We start from the raw sequence: 20,873 nt of genomic DNA on the forward strand, positions 1-20,873 counted from the left end.
TTTATTCTTCTACATCTTGGGATCTTTTTACTCAGGGCTTTTCACTAGGAAGAGATGTGATGGGGCTACTATTTAGCCAAATGCCATTTGAGTGGTAAAAGAAGTATGGAGATGTTAGAAGCTTATGTTCTTCTGACACGTAAATTCCTGTCTTTCAGGGAGACAATGAGACTCAGTTGAAATAGTGGATTCAGTTCTTAGTTTCCTTTTCTTTACATAATTAAAAAAAAAAAAACTCTTTTACAATCATACCTTCAACCAGCTAATCTAGATTTCATCTTTTGCTGAAATTCTTCTCCAGCCAACGCCGGACTTCTTGAAGGTTGTAGTAGAAAGGCCCCTTTCCTCCTAGATAAGCAATTTTCTGTCTCTGCACAATACACACACGTTCAAAGGCTACACCATAAGCTACATTGGCATTATTGTCCATGCGGTCAGCCACAACTCGGCACTGGGGCGGCAAGGAGAAATGCTCCAGAAGCTGGTGGGCTGCTGCACATCGGTCTTCTTGGTTCCGGTGCTTCTTCACTTCAAAAGACAAAGAAGAATCACCAGGCACTGCCCAACCATCTGAAGGATGAGCCTCATCAATGTAGACCAACAGGAAGTCAGCCACTGATGAGAACTCTTCCACCAGTTTGCTGAAGGCTGGCAGCTGGCTAGTAAAAGGAGGTCAAGTGGCTGAGCCAAAATTGACCACCAGTGGACGCTCAGGGCTGGCAAAGTCAAGAAGGTGGCACTCGCCTCCATCAACTATCTTCACCTGGGCACCATTTCTACTGTTGTCACCTCCTTCAGAATTAGAGACATGTACCACACTGGAATTGGGGGCATCTTCACCCAATTTCACCTGATGGTGAAAAAAAGAAAAGGGGAGAGAATACCATATGAAATGCATTGTCACTCCAATTCACTCTATACAAAAACAACCGGCTCTAATACAATGTGGGATTTCCTTCATAGGATATGATAAATATATATTGATTTGAGTAAAGAAGCATCATGGCTGGTAATGTAAAGAATGGCCCTAAAGAGTAAAAGTCTTTTTCATTCTGTATAGTCATTGAAGGTAATTATTTTCATCATTGAAGCCACCACATTCAAAGAACCATTGAAGGCACCACTCTTTTCATAATTATGTTGAGGCTGGTATTCTTTACTAGCTTACTCTGCTGTCAAAGCTTAGCACACATGATACAACAAATGATTAATTGACTTCATTTTAAAAGTTAAAAGTGAATGGTCTACTTTAAGTGAAATTGTCAGAGCTGTGGGGATTAGGTACCTCTTTTTTGTATTCCCACTTATGAATTCTAAAATACTCAGGAAAGACCTTTGTATTCTTGCATGATGCTAACTTACTTAATCTCCACCAATGGACAATGGTACCAATGGGCTCAATTCTTGGCCAGAGCTAGAAATCTGAGGTCCACCATTTACTAGAAGGGCTACTCCCACTTCACCTCGTCAGTGCTTCAGTTTTTCCATCTGTAAAATGCTGATAATAATGCCTGTCTTCCTCAGACAGTTATAAGGGCTACAACATAAGAAAATGAGCTCTTGTATACTATAAATCATTGTGTGAGTATAGGTTCCATTATTAAATGCCACCCAAACATGTGAAACAGCATATCATCTTTCTGGGAAACTCTATGTTTAAAAAAAAAAAAAAAAAAGACTATCCTCAGAAGTAATTTGATCTCTTCTCAGGATGATGTCCTTCCTAGAGGTTTCTTGAGCTACCACTTACTTTTGGGTTCCCATAACCCAAAAGTAATGGAAATGAGTTCATTTCCATTAAACAAATGAAATAAAAACATAGAATTATTTTAATTCCTCATTTTTCATGGGTTTTTGTTTTGTTTTCCTGTTTTTTCTAGGAAATCACAAACCATTTACTTTTCTATCATACATTCTATTAACAAGCTCCTCTGAATTTTAAAATACTCAGGCAGGTATAAAAGAAGGTATAGAAGAAAATTGTTCCACATGCCCCTTTGCAAGTGGTTTAAATAGCTGAACACAGAATGAAGGAAAGTTTGCTGGCCTTTGGATCTGTAAATTGATAATAAAAAGCTTGCAACATAAAAGAACCAATTACTTCAGTTTGAATTAGCACAATCGGATCTTCCCCTAGTATGGTTTAATCAAAGCCAATAACATTACGGACAACTTACGACAGCCTGGTTGATTTTTATACGCTATACTTAATATTACAAAACACTCCCAACTGGATCGACTTATTTCCCTCATATAAATACAGCCACATATAACACTGTTAGTAATTGAAGTCACTTAGAAGTAAACTGTTAAAGACTCAACAATCCAAACTGATGTAAAATACTCAAGGGCTTTCATTCAGAAGCTTCTATCTAATGTGATGCATAACTCATTTTAACTGTAGAGAAAGAAGGAAAGAAGTTCTTTCTCTCCCTTCTGAAAAATCCTAGCAATGCGGATTTGAAACAATACTATTAGTTTCCTAAAAATCTTAAGATAACAATCTTCTTTCTTAGAAAAGGAAGCTGTTGGTATGATTTAAATAAGTACATTTGTTTTTAGTTACTATCAGGGAGAAAGTTACTTTGTTTATATTAATTTTCTTGGTTAATTTGCAAGTTACCCTAGATGGAGAAATCTTATAAACCACTTTCAGCTGGGTTATTTTATATGAGGTAAAATAACACCTCACACATCTCTGAGGTATGAAAATATGCTTAAAATTTAAAGATACACACTTTATAGGTATTATATATCTTTTAACCTACCTTCTCATTAGATTTTTCCCACTTAAACTATCAGTAACAGCTCTAGAAGGGCTGCTTTCAATGATACTGTGTTGTGTTCCTCAACATACTGTGATATAAAGATCTGAATGCATTCACTCTAAATCCATTAAATGCTGTAGTGACTTCTTGTGAAGTCAACAACCCATTCACAGAAGAAAAGTCATCTCTAGACTACAGACTTGTAGGTTCTTGGTAGGTGGAAACAACCATCTGCTTTTTGGAATCATGTTAAAGACCTCTGATGCCCCTGACTCTCACCCAAGCAGAACTGCTGATTTTGCATTATTCCTGATTATTCAACTGAATAATCTCATCTGATGCTTCTGTCACAGGTGGCTCTCATATTACCTGTAGTTGATTTTCTTAGAAAATTAAAGCACCTTCTCCTTCCTCTTAGTGACAATGTCTATAGTTCAGCCACGTAATTCTTTTCAAAGTACAGACTTAGAAAATTTCAAACAAGTACAATACCTTCACTCTCAAATTAAAAATTAGAAAAGTTACCAAATACATAATGCTTTTGTGTGTGTGTGTGTGTGTGTGTGTGTGTGTGTAGTGCCGAGGGCAGCACTGGCATTTTATTAGGCTGGAAATTTTGTTGAATGAATTAGTAAATGAACGATAGCTATTATAATCCTAGGGGTCAGTGAAGAATTTTACACTTAATAATAACCTAGACCTGCAATGAACATAATTATGTTTGGGTGATGGATATGTTCACTGAGTCAGATAATTCAGAAATGTGAATCCTGGAGCCCTATTGTAGAGTTCTGCCATAATCAACACCGAATACTGTTGATCTGCTCTTGATTATCTTGGCTCCCAATGTATGAAATCAAAGTAGCCAATTCTTTTTATTTTGCTCTGCAGCCATGGGACCCTACTGCAGATTGGAATGTCATAAACAGCGTGTTCATGAAGATGACTAGGTTAGAGAAAATGCATAGGTAATACTAATGATATTAATAAAACTACATGGAAAGAAAAAACCCCACACCCATTATTTGTAAGTCTCAGTGTGAGTAGACCAGTAGTCTACTTTTATAAACATCATATACTAATCATAAAATCTGTCCATCTTTGCTAAAACCTGCTGATGACACTTTAGCAACAATAAAGAAAAAAAAACTTCAGAAATTAAAAAAAAATGGAAGTTCACTTTAAACAAACAAACAAACAAAAATAAATCTTTTAAAAGGACATTACTGTCCTTTCTCAATTGCCATTTGAGACCAATATCATTTCTCATCTTCCCATTTGATCTCCGTGAAAATTAAATTCCTATTATGAACAGAGTTTCAAGTGGAGAATTTCTTGGTTTGCTCAGTTATATGCCCTGCTGAGATGGAATGGGAGAATCACCATTGTCTTCAATGATGGAAGATTCTTTGCTTTCCCCAGGAGCAAAGCATTCCTTGACAAAGAGCCAAAATGATGAAGAAAATAAAGTTGGTCCCATAATAACATTTAGGCTGCAGGAAAGAAGCTCAACAAAAACAAGTTATCCCCTGGTACTCTCAAACTTTGTTTTAATTTCCCACAGTGGCACAGAAAGTCTCCTGGCCACAAGTTACCTATCATCTTAATTTCTCCTTCTTAGAGGGTTTGTGTTTGGTTTTTGTCCTTAATGAGACATATTTGCCAAAGAGGCATTCAAAAGGCATTTTTTACTCTTGCGGAAGAGTAATTAGGTCGGTACCTCTTTCCCTGCCAGCATTAGCTGCTCTAAAGAGAACCCTGCCCAGTATTTAATGCCCAAACACAAGAAGCATCATTTCCACTAATTGGTCTTGAAGTTCCGATGTTCCCAAAGGGTCCCTTTATTTTCCAAGGATCAGAAAGGACATACGTAAAATGTAATATCGTCATCACTGACTTTATCTCTCTCATCTGCGCTATTACAGTTGTCCTTTCCTATGTTTGTGTAATCAACATCAACACAACACCAACAAGGGAGTAAATAAAGGGCTTCATTTTTATAACACATGACCTCTCCAGGCAGAACGCAAATGTTGTGATAGCCCTATTTATAAATATGAACAAGAGGGTAAATATATCGCCTATAAATTTGATTCCTTTGATGATAGGATTCCTTTTACTGACAATGTTCAGTGCATGGGGAAAAGGATAATACTGCTTTAGCATGTGGACTCTGAAATGCAGGGCAAGGGGAAAAAAGAACCATTCATCAAGCAGAAGCTGGAAATAGAGCATATACTACTAACCTTGTTTTTTTTTTTTTCCTCTTTTCCACAGCCTTAGAAAGGCCTCTGGACAAAATATCACCTCATCTCATGATAGGAAGTAAGGCAAATGATAAAAATGGGGGTTGGGTGTGTGGCAGAACAATATTTACACATCCTTCTTGCTACACAAAAGCCCTAGGATGGCTGTATTAACCATCAAGAAATTTCAAATTCTTTGACATAATGACCAGGCGACATCAGTGTCCTTACAAACATGGCCAAACAATGATTAAACAGTAATTTACCCAGGTACATTCCAACTGGCCAAATAAACCAGAGTTGAAGAATGAGCTACTGACTCTTTCCTCCAAGTTCAACTCCTCTCTGGTCCTTCTGTTTTTGGTGCATGTCTTGAAAATGCAGCTCTAAGCTGTATCATTTCCTAGTGTTTTATCCAAGTGATGGATAAACTCTGGCTGGGGCTTCCTTTGTGTTCTTTTGAGAATGTTTCTCTCTTAAGAGAGCTATTTTCCATTGTAGAAACTAGTGTCAAAAGGCTGGAGGTGAATGAAGAGGAGGAGGTTAGAGACCCTTTCAAAACCAAAATTATATGTTCAAATGAATATGTTTTCTGTGCTACCGCGATATTAACTGCATAGAAATTAAACTGCTTGTCAACATCTATACTGTGTGTTTACTTTTACACTTCATTTAGGTAGGAGCCTGGTTCCCAGACAGGGGAGTTTGCTTATTGGTTGCATTTTCGAGTCTTGGAGTGCTAGTACAAGGATGCAGTGTTAGATGCAATGACACAGATTAGGAAAACTTAAATAACAAACATCTGTTATTCACCTCTGTCCGTCACAAGTTTCCGTAGACTTTTTTTTCCATCAAAACCCATGCATGGAACTCCCTATAACCAAGAGCAAATTATCTTTAAAGGTTCCACTCTGGAATTAATTTTAAATTCCATTCAACATTTTAATGAAGAAGGGTTGTTTTTATTTTGTTCTATTTTAATTTCTTTGTCACCCCCTCCAGGAGCCAAATACAGGGATAACACTTTTACTGCACTTTCTCTAACTATCTCCCCAAATATCTGACCTTCAATGAGGGGAATTAGAAATGACATGCCTTGTGTATGGCAGGTGTGCAAACCCCTCCTCCCAGAAATCTCTGCTTCTGAGGGTGGCGGCCTTGAGATAACGTAAGTCGGCATTGTGAAATACCATGGTGCCACCTCACACAAAACTTCCTCCAGTGTGGCTCTGGAAATGGCCACACCCAAAGACAGCATCACAGATGAAAACAGCAGTCAGGGAAGTCATTCAACTTGTTTTAGAGATTCTGAGTGACCCTCAAATGCCACGACAGCTACCACCACCCTTGTCATACTTGGGAGACAGAGGAGACCTAAATTCAGTGCAAGCTGTGTTCACAACGTTTCTATTCATTGTACACCCAGTCCAGTCTTGTCTCTGGATATATGGGCTCCTGGTTTGTTCCTTCTCATGGTATCTATTATATAAATCATAAAAAGCAAACATAATAACATCAGCTATGAACTTGGTCACTAATCAAATCAATAGAAACAATACAGGAGAAGAATACATAAACCATATGCAAAAAAAAAAAAAAAGAAAAATCACTTGTCCTTGTCAATTTCTTGGAATACAATTAACAAAATATTGCTACATAATGCAATGCTATATTATCAGTGAAAAAATAAACAATCAAGTTTATTGAAGAGACATTTGTTTTTCCCTCTTTATTTCAATAAGCTGCTTGATAGGAGAAACAATGTCACTTAATATTTGTGGGTAACAGCACAGCCCCCATGTTTTATGTGAGATATCTATGTAAGCACATATTCATATATAAAATTCTCCTGAGAAGTGACTTTTCTTTTATAGGCAAATGTCAATTATCTTTCAAAAAAGTAAGAGTTTAATATGCTGAGTTCAAGCCATTGGCATCTCCATTTTGTCTTCCTAACACCTACAAAATACAGATGTAGATGAGGGAACTTCCTAATTCATAATGTGCCTGACATACTTGTGTGTTCTCCACCTTCTTCCAAATTCTTTACTCCCATGTCAAAACATAAAAAATTCACATTCAGTGATACATTTGTGGGAGTGAAATAGTCATCTCAGTATCTCCCTCCATCATCTCCCCTTTGCCCAACATGCATGATATAATGGAGATTATATGATTAGAACTTTAAGCATTGTTTCATATCATCAAAAAAGAATTTTCACTTACTAACAAGAGCTCTTACTATTCTCTGGCCTTTAGGACAGATGCAGGTTGCTTTCAATAAGAAAGACGTGTGTTGTAGTAAACCTTCCTGAATTCACAATGAATATTTCCTTCTTGAATATTTAATTTTCAGTGGACAAACCTACTCTGGATTCTTTGTGACTAGAAGCTACTCCTTTTCCTTTCCTCATGCACAGATTTATTTTTCTAGGGTTGATTTATGGGGGAGTCTTCCCTTCCTCCTCTTTGATTCTGAGTTTTCATCCTGCTTCTGTGGTGCTGTTTGTCTACAATGTACCACTTCATTGCCTTCCATATGCCTCTCAAATTCCCTTCCCTGCCATCTTGGACGAGGTCCCCCAGTACAGTTGGGGAAAACCAGGACCGTCTACTTTGACAGCAACTTTTGCCAAGTGAGTCCATTCTTAAGCCCAGAGATCAGTAGGAGTCACGTGGGCATAGGCAGAGGTGCCAACTGACAAAGGACCAGTGCCAAAATGCCCCCCGTTGGCCCTTGAGATCGGAGTTGAGGATGTCCTACCAACATCTCCAAGCAGCCAAAAGGCAAGTCTTAGAAACACAGATCACCAGGTCTGGTTTTGAGAAGCAGCCCTGGGATGTGTGTTCCGCAGCTAAGTGAGGCCACTGCTCCGGTGCTCAAGGCATGTGTTGTGACAGTTTTGAGACTGTAATGAACCATAGACTTATCTGCTCTTTCTAGGACAACTTTTTTACTTTTGAGAAGGCAAATGTGGTTTCCCCGTACAAAGTCTGGATTTCTGACAGCTAGTTCACAGCTCTTTCTATTGCAAATTGATATCTAGTGACCCAGGACTCATTGCCTTATAACCACTTCGAAAGGGTTCAAATCAAATAAGCCATGGGGATGAAAAGTATAGCACAATATAGTCAATAAGTTTGTAATAACTTTGTGTGGTGACAGATGGTAACCATAGTTTTCATGGTGAACATTTCCTAATGTACATAATTGTCAAATCACCACGTTGTACACCTGTACATTGTATGTCAACTATCCTTCAAGTAAAACAACGTCCACCTAGAGGAGGACGCTGCACACAGGGCTGCTTTCGTTAACTCTTACCTCTACCAGAAACAAGGGGGCTTTTATGCCAAATCTTACCCGCCGTGACCATTTTGTTAAGGCTTGCTAACTCTGAGGGTTCTGAGGAGCATTTTCTTTTTTCCCTCGCTTTTCAGTGCCCAGCACTGAACTGTCTTTCCTAGTGCACCCCAGCCTCTCATCAAGCAAAACATCAAAATCCAAGTTTGTTACAAGAGCAGGTTAAATGCATTGGTCTCCTCCCCTCCCCCAACATTTTCTGACTTTTCCCGGAAGTTACTCATCAGGCACAAATACCCTCTCTTCCAAAACTGCAGCAAGACATTAATGGCTCTTACTAGAAAGCGTCTTTACTAGGTGGCACAGAGTCATAACAGCTTAATACCTGTCATCCCCAAATCTAACCTGTGTGACAGGTGTGGAAGGCACAGGTAGGGGCTCCCTTGAGCATAACGCCAGGAGCCTAGATGGTGCGCCAGGATCCCAACCCGATGCTCCCCAGGGCCTGCGGTCCCTCGCTCGCCAGCCCCTGCCCCTGCTCACCGGGGGGAGAAGCCCCTGCCGGGGCAGCTCACCTGCTTGTAGGCATCGAGGAGGAAGCTCTTCCAGATGCAGCGCATTCCCTCTGAGGTCAGCATGCGCCTCCACTCCCCGCGAGTGGACTTGGAGCGGCTCAGCAGCAGCACCACGTGCTTGAGGAGAATGACCGAGTCATAGAGTGCCAGGAAGAGGCAGTTGGAGAAAAAAACTGGCAGAATTTGCAGTGTGATCAGCAAGTCTACGCTGAGGATGCCCATCTTCTCTGCCTCCCAGTCAGTTCCCTTGTGCGCTCTGGTTCCCCTTCACCCTCTTATTTAAAAGGGGGGGTGGTGATAGAGGGGGTGGGGGAGATAAAGGGGAAGGCCGGGGTGGGGGGAGAAGGAGAAAAACTAAATTAAAAGGAAGCCCAAGTTGTCTCCTCTTTCAAAGAAGCAGAAATGGCAAGACCAAGTCCAGTCTCTGCAGCCCAGCAGTTGGAGTGTGCCCATCAATTCATTCAATTCGGAGCTGCTGCCTTTTTTTTTTTTTTTTTTTTTTTTTTCAGGATTTAAGATGTTAAAAAAAAAACAAAACAAAACAAAAACAAAAAAAACCCCACAAAAAAACAAAAAACAACCCACACACAAACTGGCGTCCCCGTCCCTAATCCAGTCACCCCTCTCAGAGTCGGTGACAGACAGGCAGCTCTACTTTCATTTCTAAGCACCTATGAGACTGTGGCAGAGATTGCAAAATTTTCTTTAGCTTTTCATTGTCTCTAATGTTCAGAAACGTAGCCCGTTTCTTTCTGGAGTTGCCAGAGTTTTAAAAATGTGCTTGAAGGGTAGTTTTCCCCCTTCTTTACTCCGTTTGACACACACTTTCTGTTCTCCTTCTCCCAGCCTGTCTCTCTCTCCCTTCCCCAGGAGCGACTGACTCTTCTCTTCCTCACTCGCTCTGGCTTTTCCTTCGTGCTATCTGTCTGTGGTGCAAAGTGCCTCTCTCTCTCTCTCTCTGCAGCCCAGTGAGTCTCCCTGAAGCCTTTTATACATTCCCTGGCTAATTGCTGCAATAGAGAAATGAAAGCCTAATCTTGGTAAAGATCTTGACGTCATTGAGAAAGAGGGCTTTACTTTGGCCAGAACTGCAGTGAATAGAAAAGCAAAACTCGACAACTTTTTTTTTTTTTAGAAGGGGGGGGGGGGTAGAGGGACAGTGGAATTTTGCTTTGTGATTTAAAGAGAGGGAGAGAGAGAAAAAAAATTAATACCTTTGCCAGTTTTCAGGAAATACTTCCAGATTTTGGGAAAAGTAATTTAATGTAACGTGCAGATTGATAGGGAAACACTCTCTCCTCTGATTATTATTATTGTTATCGTTCATTTATGAGGGGTTTTGGAAGGAAAGGATTCTGGAAAGCAGGTAGATCAAGAGGAAGACTCCTCATGGAAGGTCTTTGCTCTAGTTCTTGGAAGATGTATATGCTTACATTTGGTCTTTATACCTTTCTACTCTGACACTCTCTCGTCAGGTTTGTGACCTAGGTTCTTTAAATATTTTTGAGTCATGATCTTATTTAAGAAAATTCAAAGTTCTGAGGTGGAAACTTTTAAACTCTTTGAGTACCATCACAGCATTTCTCTAAAGCTTCTTGCAGAAAATTAATACAAGTTTTCAATTTTACTGAAAGTTCCAATGCAAAAAAAAAAAAAAAAAAAAAGAAGAAGAAATAAAGAAAGAAAGAAAAAGAAAGAAAAATCTTCCACACAGACATAAAAGTAGTTAAGTGATCAGAACTCCTTTTTTTTGTTCCATTTTGCCTATATGCAGATTAAATTAAAACTTTTTGTCACATGGCATTAAGATGCCATAAGACTGAAAAATAAATTCTTTATGTGAGCTCTTTCAATTCTACTCTTCCCTGCTTCTGTTAACATAATCCCTAAGACACCTGAAGCTTTAGGGACTCTTCCTATTTCCTTGCAAAAAAAAAAAAAAAAAAATTAAATTTGTACGTGGTTAGGAGAGGACTTTGAATTGGTTCAAGAGCCACAGTGAACATTGCTCACCTCTGCCATTAGTCTCCAGGAGCGATGGGTAGTTAGGCAGACAGCGCTTTGGCAGAATGCCATGACCCTTGCCTCATTCTAGTTTTCCTTCCTCACTTACCTAACAGATCACCTTAGGAATTATGTTTTCATGGGAGAAGAAGTAGTAAGTACAGATCCTGGGATGGGGAAATCGAATTTAAATTGAAAATTAATTAGCTGACTTTTGTATATACATATTGCTCTCACTAAGCATGAGCTAAGCAGAAGATGCAAACCTGTGGGTCAGTACATTTCTATGTTTTGTCCCTGTGGTGAAAACCTGCAAGGTCACAGAAATAATTTAAAAGCCTAAAGCAGGGGTCATGAATTGGTGGGCCAATGGGCCAAATTCTATACATATATGCATTTTATTTGATTGGCCTGGTGCTTTTTGCCTTTAAAAAAATAATACAGTGAGAATGCTTTTAATTTTCGTGAGACCAGGGATTCCTGTCTGCTTTCTCTACTGCTGTCTTCCACCAGTTAGAACCATTCCTGGAACAGAGTAAATTCAAGGTGGGTGAACTGAATGGACCAATGGGCAGGGTATGCACTACTCCACACTAGGGGGCACCATTCACATACAATATGATATGACTGTGGTGTCCCAGAATTGTACACCTGGCTGGCCTTGGATGTGACCCTCCCCATGGACACAACCCTGGCCATTCCCTATTGTCTTAAAAAAAACCTGATACCTTCATCTTTCTCATTGGTTTAGCCCATTATGAATCTTGGATTTACATTCCATGGACTAAATTCTGAGGCAAGATTTCAGAGCTTAGAGGAATGAATATGAGCCACATAGAAAAACAGTTTTCCTGTGACTAGTGTACATTGTTAGGAAAAGAATATTATTCATATACATGATATACATTTACTCCATTCATTCTCTCAATCTTCTCAATATCCTTATTGAAGGGGGGAAAAAAAAGAGAAGGAGGTGATAACACGGTATTTTGACTAGTGTAGATGGGAAAGCTAAAGTGCCAGATGAAGTCCCACTCCACCATGACAGAAGGTGTGGAGTCAGTAAATGACACTTCCACTCACTGCTCAAGCCTCAAAATCTCACCCCTTCTCAGACATTCACTTTGACCCGTTTGAATGAAAGCAATGCTCATTTAAGGCAGAGGCTTTAGCAGCCATACACCAATTTTTCCTCACTTGTCATTTGCTTTCAAGGAGAAAGGTATGATTAGAAATGGCAAGCCAAGGAGGGGGATTGGTAGAAAATCAGAAAAACACTTTCTTTTTAAATGCAAAGTTCAAGGCACATCCAAAGTACAAATGATTATAAATCAGAATGACTTTTTCTTTTTTACTTTCCTTTTGTCTTTCTCTCTTCCTTCCTTCCTTCCAAAGTCAGATGTATGTGAGGATTGTTTGTTTTTTTTCAATGGAAGAACAAATAGACACATAGCCAATCTGATTGTATCATTTTTAAGATTTCATCCATCATTTTTTGAATGAATAAATGAATCACAAAACTGAGAGCCACTCATTTACCTGTTATACAATCTGTCCATTCTAGAAATTACATTTCTCTAAAGATATTTTTTACACATGGTTTGCTTGTTCTAATTATTAATAGTTATTCATCACTTTAATTTTCAAGTCATTTTATATCTATGAAGTAACAAAAATAATGCATATGGTGACAGAGTATCATATAGATGCCCCATCATATAGATGAGGGAAGGTGGATTCAGAAGGCCGTAGAATCAAAGCTGATGTTAGGATATTTTCCCCAACACTGAACCTCACTTTTTTCTTACATAACTGTTTTGTGGGTCCTGGTCATACTCTGAAAATTGAAACCCTTGCCAAAAGTGGTTGTGCTAAATTATTTTACCTTCTAAATTGCAAAGGATATCTGGGATTTCACATCTGTTTAATATTGCCCCAATTCAAGCTCCTGGTTTGGATTTCATATGGTCATTTCAAAGGTTTGGATATCTTCTTGGCCATGTAAGCTTTCTTAGCAATCAACATTGTAATGAGCTAATTGCAAACCAATGTGTGGCATGTTGGTTCAATTTCTCCATACAATGTTGTACACAGGCTTTAAATTCTAAACAGAGGCAGCCTGGGGCAAAATGCTTTGGGTTTTTTAGTAAGTGTAGAACCACTGTAAAATTGTTTAATTGTTTTTTCTTTCCAGAGTAAGAGAGCATCATATCAACCATTGCTTCCTTCTGGTTGGAAAAAATAAGAATATGAGTGGTAAATGTTCCTTTGGTCTGCTTTTTGACTCAAATTGAGACTGAGAGCATGAAGTTGAATAACTTGAGAGCAGACTTGGAAATTTCAGGGATAGAAGCTATCACTGCTATCACATTATTGTTCTATGAATGAGCCAAAGAGCATCCAAAGAATTCTGTCAAGTTAATAACTCATGCTGTGGATTTTTAAGAAGTCTTATTTTATAGAATTTTATTCCTTCTAAAATTCAAACAATTTGTTAAATATAGTTTAAAAATGGAGTTTGATTATTCCTTTATTAAAATCTTGTCAGATAAATAGATTATAAATCAAAAAATGCCTAGTCAGGACAGGTATGTTTATTTGAGGTTTGGGAATATGATTGCCATACACACCACCCCCTTCTTATCAGAGAAGGAAACCAAAAACTGTGCAACCCTCTGTCTCTAGTAACTCCTGGTTGTGCCCAAGAGGGAGTTATAATGAAGGGTTTATACCACAACTACTGAGTCATTCAAAATTCCCTGTGGGCCCGTCCATTCTACAAACAGAGCTGTGTTCCCTGCCTTGTGATGAAAGCACCTCAATGGATAAAATACACAACCCCAGAGTAAACTCTGACACACCTTGAGCAAAGCAACTTAGGGCTGGGGCAGAGAAGGCAGACGCTGTGGGAGGTAGGAGCATTCTATCCCAACAGCTCCTCTTAGGTCCCTTCACAAGCCCTGGCAGAAAACACAGGCTGAGGTGTTAATGCATTCTTCCCTCAGAAAAGGCTGCTACTCTTTTGTTTCCAGGCCACCTACGGTAAGACAGAGAAGGAAAGGAAAAGGGAAAAGACAAGAGGAAGGGGAAAGGAGAAATGAAGAGAAAGAAGATGAAGAGGGTGGAGAGGAGAAAGAAGCAGGGAGAAAAGAGGAGAAGATTCAATGAGCTGCCTGAGGAGGCTGTAAGCAAGAGAGCCAGTTAATGCCAATTGTGGCAGTGCTTTCTGTGAGGAATACAGCTGTCCAGAAACTGGAGGGAAGCCACCACCTCATTTCACAGAGGCCACTGAACAGCTGTTATGAGACAACAGCCTTCGTTTGCTATTGACCTGGTCTAGATATGTATTGATGGCCAATCCCCACCCCAAGCAGCCCAATGTCTCTGGTGCTTTGAGGCTCTCTGAGTGTTATTTAGTTTTGAGAATAGTGTGTTAACCTCTAGAGACACCCCAGGTTGGTGGGGGAGGGCAGGGGAATACAAAAGAACACTCTGTAAAGTTATACAAGATTAATTCTTTCAGGACAAGAAGCTGTCAGAATGAATACGTTGAAACTCACCCTCTTTTCCTAAAACTTGACTCAATGTCGTCATTCTCCCTAAATCTTTGACCCAATGCAATAGACCAAAAAAAACCAAAGAAAAATGGTCAAAAAGTCAGCTTTTCCTCTACTCTTACTCTATAGCTCATAGGAAACCACAGGCGAACATTAAGTGTTAAAATACAATAGGCCATTCTTTATAAATGGTTTTACAGTTGCTTTTTTAAAAAAACATCACTTATACATTGCTTCACTCATATACTGAGTACATGAACAGAGCATGACAAAATATATTAAGATTCATGCTGGTTCATGCCATTCCAGAGGCAATAGTGCAATTTGTTCCCACTGAGAGCAAAGGATGCCACACCTCCTCTCAAGAATTGGTAGACACTAATGCACAGAGAAAATAAGCTAGATGTCTCAATCTCAGTGGAGATGGTGAAACTAATAGAATTACTATAGCATAAAAAATCCACATTTGATATGGGGATAAAATACCTGCAATGAGGATGACCATACAATGAGCTATGTTACCCAGGGAGGTTATGAAAATGCTATCAGTGGACTTGTTTTCAAGGTAGGAAGGAAGGCTAATAAGGCAATCTCTCAAAGCCTTTTTTTTAAGCCCATGGTACTATTAAAATAATAGTTTAAAGTAAGTTAATATGTAACACATACCTAAAACCATCCGACAAGGCTCATGGCAGAATACCATAATCATAAATTATTGCTCTGTTTACATTTCAATTTTGAAGGCAAATTTTTTGTCCAATTAAGTAAATCCTTATGCTTTTCTAAGAGGTAGACAGGAAAGCATCCGTTTGTCTTCCGAGGACAAAATATAAGGCACGCAATTCAAATCTATTTTTAAAATCTAGCTTCATTTAGTAGATCAACACTGGTAGTCTTTTATCAAGACATAACCAGTTAGGTAAATGATTATTTTAAAAATAAATGTGTACAAATTCCTAAATACTCTTATTCTGTTTTCTCAGGAGAATTTTCTATCATGATTTAAAGATTCAAAATCTGCTTTCCCAAAATAAAAACAATACACTTTATGATTTTTGTATCGGCAATGAATTAAATGATACACAAATCTAAGACGCTAAACTCCTCAGCACAAATATTTCTATTTTTTCTTGATAAATGTTAAATAATACCAACTCACTCAGCAAATTGGCATTCACCCCTTAATCAAGAGAAGTCTTGTTCTGACAGACTTCAATCATCAGGCACAGAATCTATTTCTGGGGTCACATAGAACCATAGGATCAGAAGCAAACCTCTGAATTGATAATCTATCTCTAAAATGGAGCTAAAAATGTCTTCCCATACTTATCTCATGTTGTTGGCTAATGTATTCATGTTTTTAAGAAACTTAGCCTTATTCTAAAAATACTCAAAATAAAAAGCAATCTTGACTGATAAGTTTATTCAGACCTATCTGCATCAATAGATTCCCGATAATAAAAACCTTTGGAAAAAAAAATGTTCCCAGCAGGTCAGATCTGATTTTAGTATGAATTAACAACCTGTTCTAACTGACTTTAAGGAAACTTTACTTACTTAGTGAAAAACAGGAAAGATTACTATAACTGTGGATGGACAAACTTTGCCTAAAAAATAATAATCACCCTGAATCTTTACCCAAACTCAACCCTGGACTGAACCTGTGTGAGACTCCTCTAGGGAGGCATGTTCCTTAACTCTAAATTATTCACCATCTAACACTCCTGCATCTTTCATGATTCTAAGGAGACTAGAAAGAAAATCTACCCAAGTATCCCTAATCCTAGAAAACACTTGTTCTCCTAAGTTTCCAGAAAGGGGTAGAGCCAGAAGGGGGTAGAAAACATTCAATAATAAAGGAGGAAAACCACTGACATTTTAATGACAGTGTGCTTGTCACATAGAAGCCTCAACAAAATCCGAAGCCTGTCACTATGTGTGACACTACTTTGTACCTTCTTTAAGAGACTATTTTATTGTGGCGCCCGGGTGGCTCTGTCTGTTAAGCATCGGGCTCTTGATTTTGGCTCAGGTCATGATTTTATGGTTCCTGGGATAGGGTTCCCTGCTAACAGAGCTGAGCCTGCTTGGGATTCTCTCTCTCCTTTCTCTCTATCCCTCTCCACCTCCCCACTTCTCACAAGGGCTCATATATGCATGCTCTCTCTCTCTCAAAAAATAAACTTCAAATAAATAAATAAATACATAAATAAATAAATACATAAATAAATAAATATTTTTTAAATAGAGACTGTTTTATTCATCCTACACAGAAATATTTCTCTACTACCCTGGGACCTCAGAACTATGGGTCTTGAAAGAGCTATCAAAGTTATTTGTTTTGTTTTGTTTTTTAAGTTTATTTATTTATTTGTGAGAGAGCATGTGAGTGTGTGCATGCACACACAAATGGGGGAGGGTCAGAGAGAGAGAGGGAGAGAGAATCCGAAGCAGGCTCCTCACTGTAACACAGAGCTCCATGCAGGGCTCAAACCCATGAACCATGAGATCATGACCGGAGCTGAGATCAAGAGTTGGATGCTCAACCAGCTGAGCCATGAGACACCCCTAAAAGCTATTTGATTTTTTGTGTACAAAATGACTCTTCTAGAAGGGGTTAGCAGGCAATGGGGGGATGGAGGCAAAGGATAGGGCAGAAAAATAAGGCTGGATTTGGAAGAATGAATATAATAAGGGCCTGAGAGGGCAGTGCACATTTAATAACATTTGATTCCTTGATCATAATAGATTTTGGATCTATTAATATATTAAATATTGGAAAAATAGAGAAATGTAAAGAATTTGGAGGTTAGTTCAATGAAAGGATGTGACATCGGAAATCAGTGGGTAAAATATTTTCCTCTTCTATATGTAGCCCCAGGGAAAAAATATGGGAAATGGGAGAAAAAGGATAGGAAAAAGCCAAAGACATCTGATTATATAATAAAATAAGCTCAAATTCACTCAAAATATCAGCCACCAGAAGACATTTACTCAGTTCACCAATCCATTTACAACAAACATTTATTGAAACCCACAAAGAGCTTGTCATTGTGCTAGGCACTGAAAAGGATTACTGGTCTCAAACAAATTTGGAGTCCAGTAGAGGGAGACAAACATGTAAACAAAGAAGGCAACTCATGGTATAGGTGCTGTAATAAATAAAATTGCAGTATACAGTATGGTATAAAAGAAGAATTAGCCAATTTTATGTGGAACAAGAGTAAAGAAAGTGTTAATGAAGAAAATACACAAGCCCTACTAAGTATAGTACTGCAAAATTCAGAAATGTGATATTTGATAATAGAACAAGTTCAAAGAAATGTTTATATATACCTCCAATAGAGATTATTTTATCAACAAAATTTTATCAATAATCTCTATTAGAGTAACTTATGTAGTAATTTTTGACCTTGGAACATAAGTTATTTAGGTATAGATAACCTTTTGATAAACAGTAACATTGTTACAGTTACACAAAATGAAAAAAGTTTGATTAAAGCTTTGTTCTGATAGATTCTACCAGTAATAGCAAAGAACAGGGATCTAAATATATCTTTTTTCTCCTTTTATAACTGACAGAAAGTTAGTATATTCAATCTTAATATCTGAATGTTATGGATATATCATGGAAGTTAGGAAGCACTTCTTGGTAATGCTATTCACTTCCAGTTGAAGAATAATCAGTAATGGGCATAACAGTGACCAGGTCAATTCTAGTCTTCCACTACTACCACACTTGTATGATTTTGAGCCATTCATTTCATTTTTAGGTTCTCTAGGTACATCACAAAGACAAGCTCATAAAACACATTGAGATTCCAAATTAGTGACTATTGTAATATTGGAGTCTTTGGAAACTTTATGCTGCTACAGGATAAAAATGGGTTGAGTAACTCAGAATCCAAATTTTCATTTTTCTGGTTCTCTTCAGTCTATAGCTTAGGGTGTCTTTCTTGCTTCTTTGTCTATTATTTCGATTACTTTTGTCTTCTCATGACAAATCACCCTGGTAGTGTATAGGATGCAGGGCCAGAAACATTGAGGATATTTACTTGGAGAATTTTATGAGCTAGTGCAAGAAAGATGTGGAAATCAAGATTCTATGGAAATAGGAAACATTTGTGAACTGTAGAGTCTGTAGTATACATGCACAATGAACATTTTTGTTTCCGTATTTAGAGTATAAACTCCTGCTGGGAAACAGTTAAATCCTAGGATTTCAAAAAAACACATTATGGAAAAATTCAAACAAAGACGTAAAAGTGCAAAAGTAGAGTGATGAGAATGAGGAATCCCATGTATCCATCAACCAGCTTCAAAAGATACAAACTCATTGTCCAATCTTGTTTCATCTCTACCATCCTCACCTACTACCCTGCTTTCCCTGTAATTTTGAAAGAAGTTCAGGTCAGGTTTTTGATTCTCCCAAAACATCTGCGAGGTTTCTTTGTCTACAGAAAGCATCATATAAATTAGCTAGCTAATTGATGTATTCTTTTATATCTAGCTTTTTACTCATAGTGATATTTATTGGTCAAACGCTAGGAAAGAAATGGAAAACAGACATTCCTCCTCATCATTTTTGAGCTTGAATCCAATTTTTCATCTGAGTACCCTTGTGCTACAGTGATAGGTGTTGTAAAAAAAGTGCACAGATAAACAATAAAAGTGTAACATTTTTCATAAATTATTGAACCACAGTCATTTCCTTTTTTTCCCCATTTTTAATGGTATGCAGTACACATGTTGACTCAGAGTGAGATTGCTTTTTAAATTATGAGTTGGTCTCAGTTTACTCATTTACATGCATCCCCAAATGCAATGTACTACAAGGTACAGCATGAAATTGCCAACTGGGTCATAAGAATGTGACGATTGTGATAGAACAAAAGCTGATAAGAATTCATGAAAGTGAGCAATGAAAAGCTGATGTGTTTCTTAATGTAAAATTTCTCATAGGGAAAGTTCATTGATAAAACAAAATCATGATATTTACCATAAAAAGCAAAAATAATAGAAAACTTCTTAGTGAAACCCATAATAATAGGTCTGTGTGCCTATTCCCTAAAGTCATTCTCCTTCCCTGAGTCATCGAACATTCCCCAAAGGTAATAACCTCCTCCATTAGAGATTATTCCATCTTCCCAACCACTTACCATTCCAGAACAACTCCCAGCCTAAAAAGTGATGAATGGATGTTTGGAGGGTTTTATAGAAAATATAATGCCTTTCCCCATATCACTGATCACTAAGGGAGTGTGTGGAGGGTGGGAGGGCAAACGTGTGTGCATCTATTTGAGTCTGCATCTTCTCCAAAAGAAAGTATAAAATTTTACCTGATGCTATGCCAGAATAGTGTACTTGCATATGCATGTACATTAAATTTTGTAGGTGTGCTTTGCTATATTGGAAAACATATTCAAATAATAAATCTCAATAAATGAAAATGACTTTCTTTTCCTACAGTATATAAAAATGCCAGGGCAATCTGCTTTCCATGTTCAGACACCAAAGAGCTAAGCATTGAGTGATATCCAACTTTATGACAGACATAAAAATGAAATAAAAATGGGTAAGAAGATAAACATTTAAAGAGATAAACACTGTCAAACAGAAATGATTACAAAGTTTGTAACAATCTGCAGTTTTCATTGTTTTCTGTTTACCTAGCTTTCTGTACTATGAATTTCGCTCACTCCTTTCCCTTCTTTTAATAATACATGTTTCCATAATCATTGACATTAAAGTAAAGGATGTGAAACAGGACTCAGTTTATATTTATTGGGAGAAATATCAGTAACTTTAAGTGCAAAAATTTCCTTATACTTGAATGTTTCATCTAGCTACTTCCATTTAATAGCTCTGGAAAATTGAGCTCCTTCTTCACAGGGGTACTCTTTACTTTTTTACTATATGAAACACCGCATTCAACCTTTTTTGACCTACTAAAACAGCAATTTCATATTATTTAACCTAGTAACATTTCAAATGTCAAAAGGTCTGCAGATTGCCATTGCACTTGAGCATATATATGGTTATTTCTTGGCGAAATGCCCAGAGAAAAATGGAAGTATTTCCATTGGTGCACACATGACATTATTTGAAATTTTATATTTTTAAAAATCATCCTAATGAATGGAAAATAAATTTATATTATTTTTTAGTCTGGCAGGTCATTGTCTCTGTCAGTAGTCTAATGTAGCCCCTGGATGAAATTACATTTCCTACCAAATAGTGCAATATGCCCAATGGTTCCTTCTTCAAAATGATGGCACCCAATATGTGTGAGAACATATAATATCACTAGAAAATCCTATAAAACCATTGGCTAGAAAACATTTTGTAGACGATATGTTGCTTAGTTACTAACAAATTAGATGTGCTTATACTGCAATAATGATGGGAGGGAAAAAAGG

The 20,873-nt window shown here is 37.8% G+C and overlaps 1 protein-coding gene and 1 long non-coding RNA gene across 2 annotated transcripts; one reads left to right on the top strand and one right to left on the bottom strand.

Moving 5' to 3' along the window:
• Positions 1-254: 254 nt before the first annotated feature.
• Positions 255-9,121, bottom strand: DIO2 (iodothyronine deiodinase 2). Its single transcript, XM_007094999.3, is given in 3 exon segments — positions 255-277; positions 280-850; positions 8,894-9,121. Coding segments are annotated over 3 exon segments (816 nt in total). The 5' UTR covers positions 9,116-9,121.
• LOC122239287 lies at positions 9,061-13,317 on the top strand. Its single transcript, XR_006218240.1, has 3 exons — positions 9,061-9,130; positions 11,372-11,443; positions 13,092-13,317. It is a non-coding gene; the product is annotated as an uncharacterized LOC122239287 (long non-coding RNA).
• Positions 13,318-20,873: the final 7,556 nt, after the last annotated feature.

This window comes from Panthera tigris, chromosome B3, assembly GCF_018350195.1.
Source record: "Panthera tigris isolate Pti1 chromosome B3, P.tigris_Pti1_mat1.1, whole genome shotgun sequence".
Lineage (NCBI taxonomy): Eukaryota > Metazoa > Chordata > Mammalia > Carnivora > Felidae > Panthera > Panthera tigris.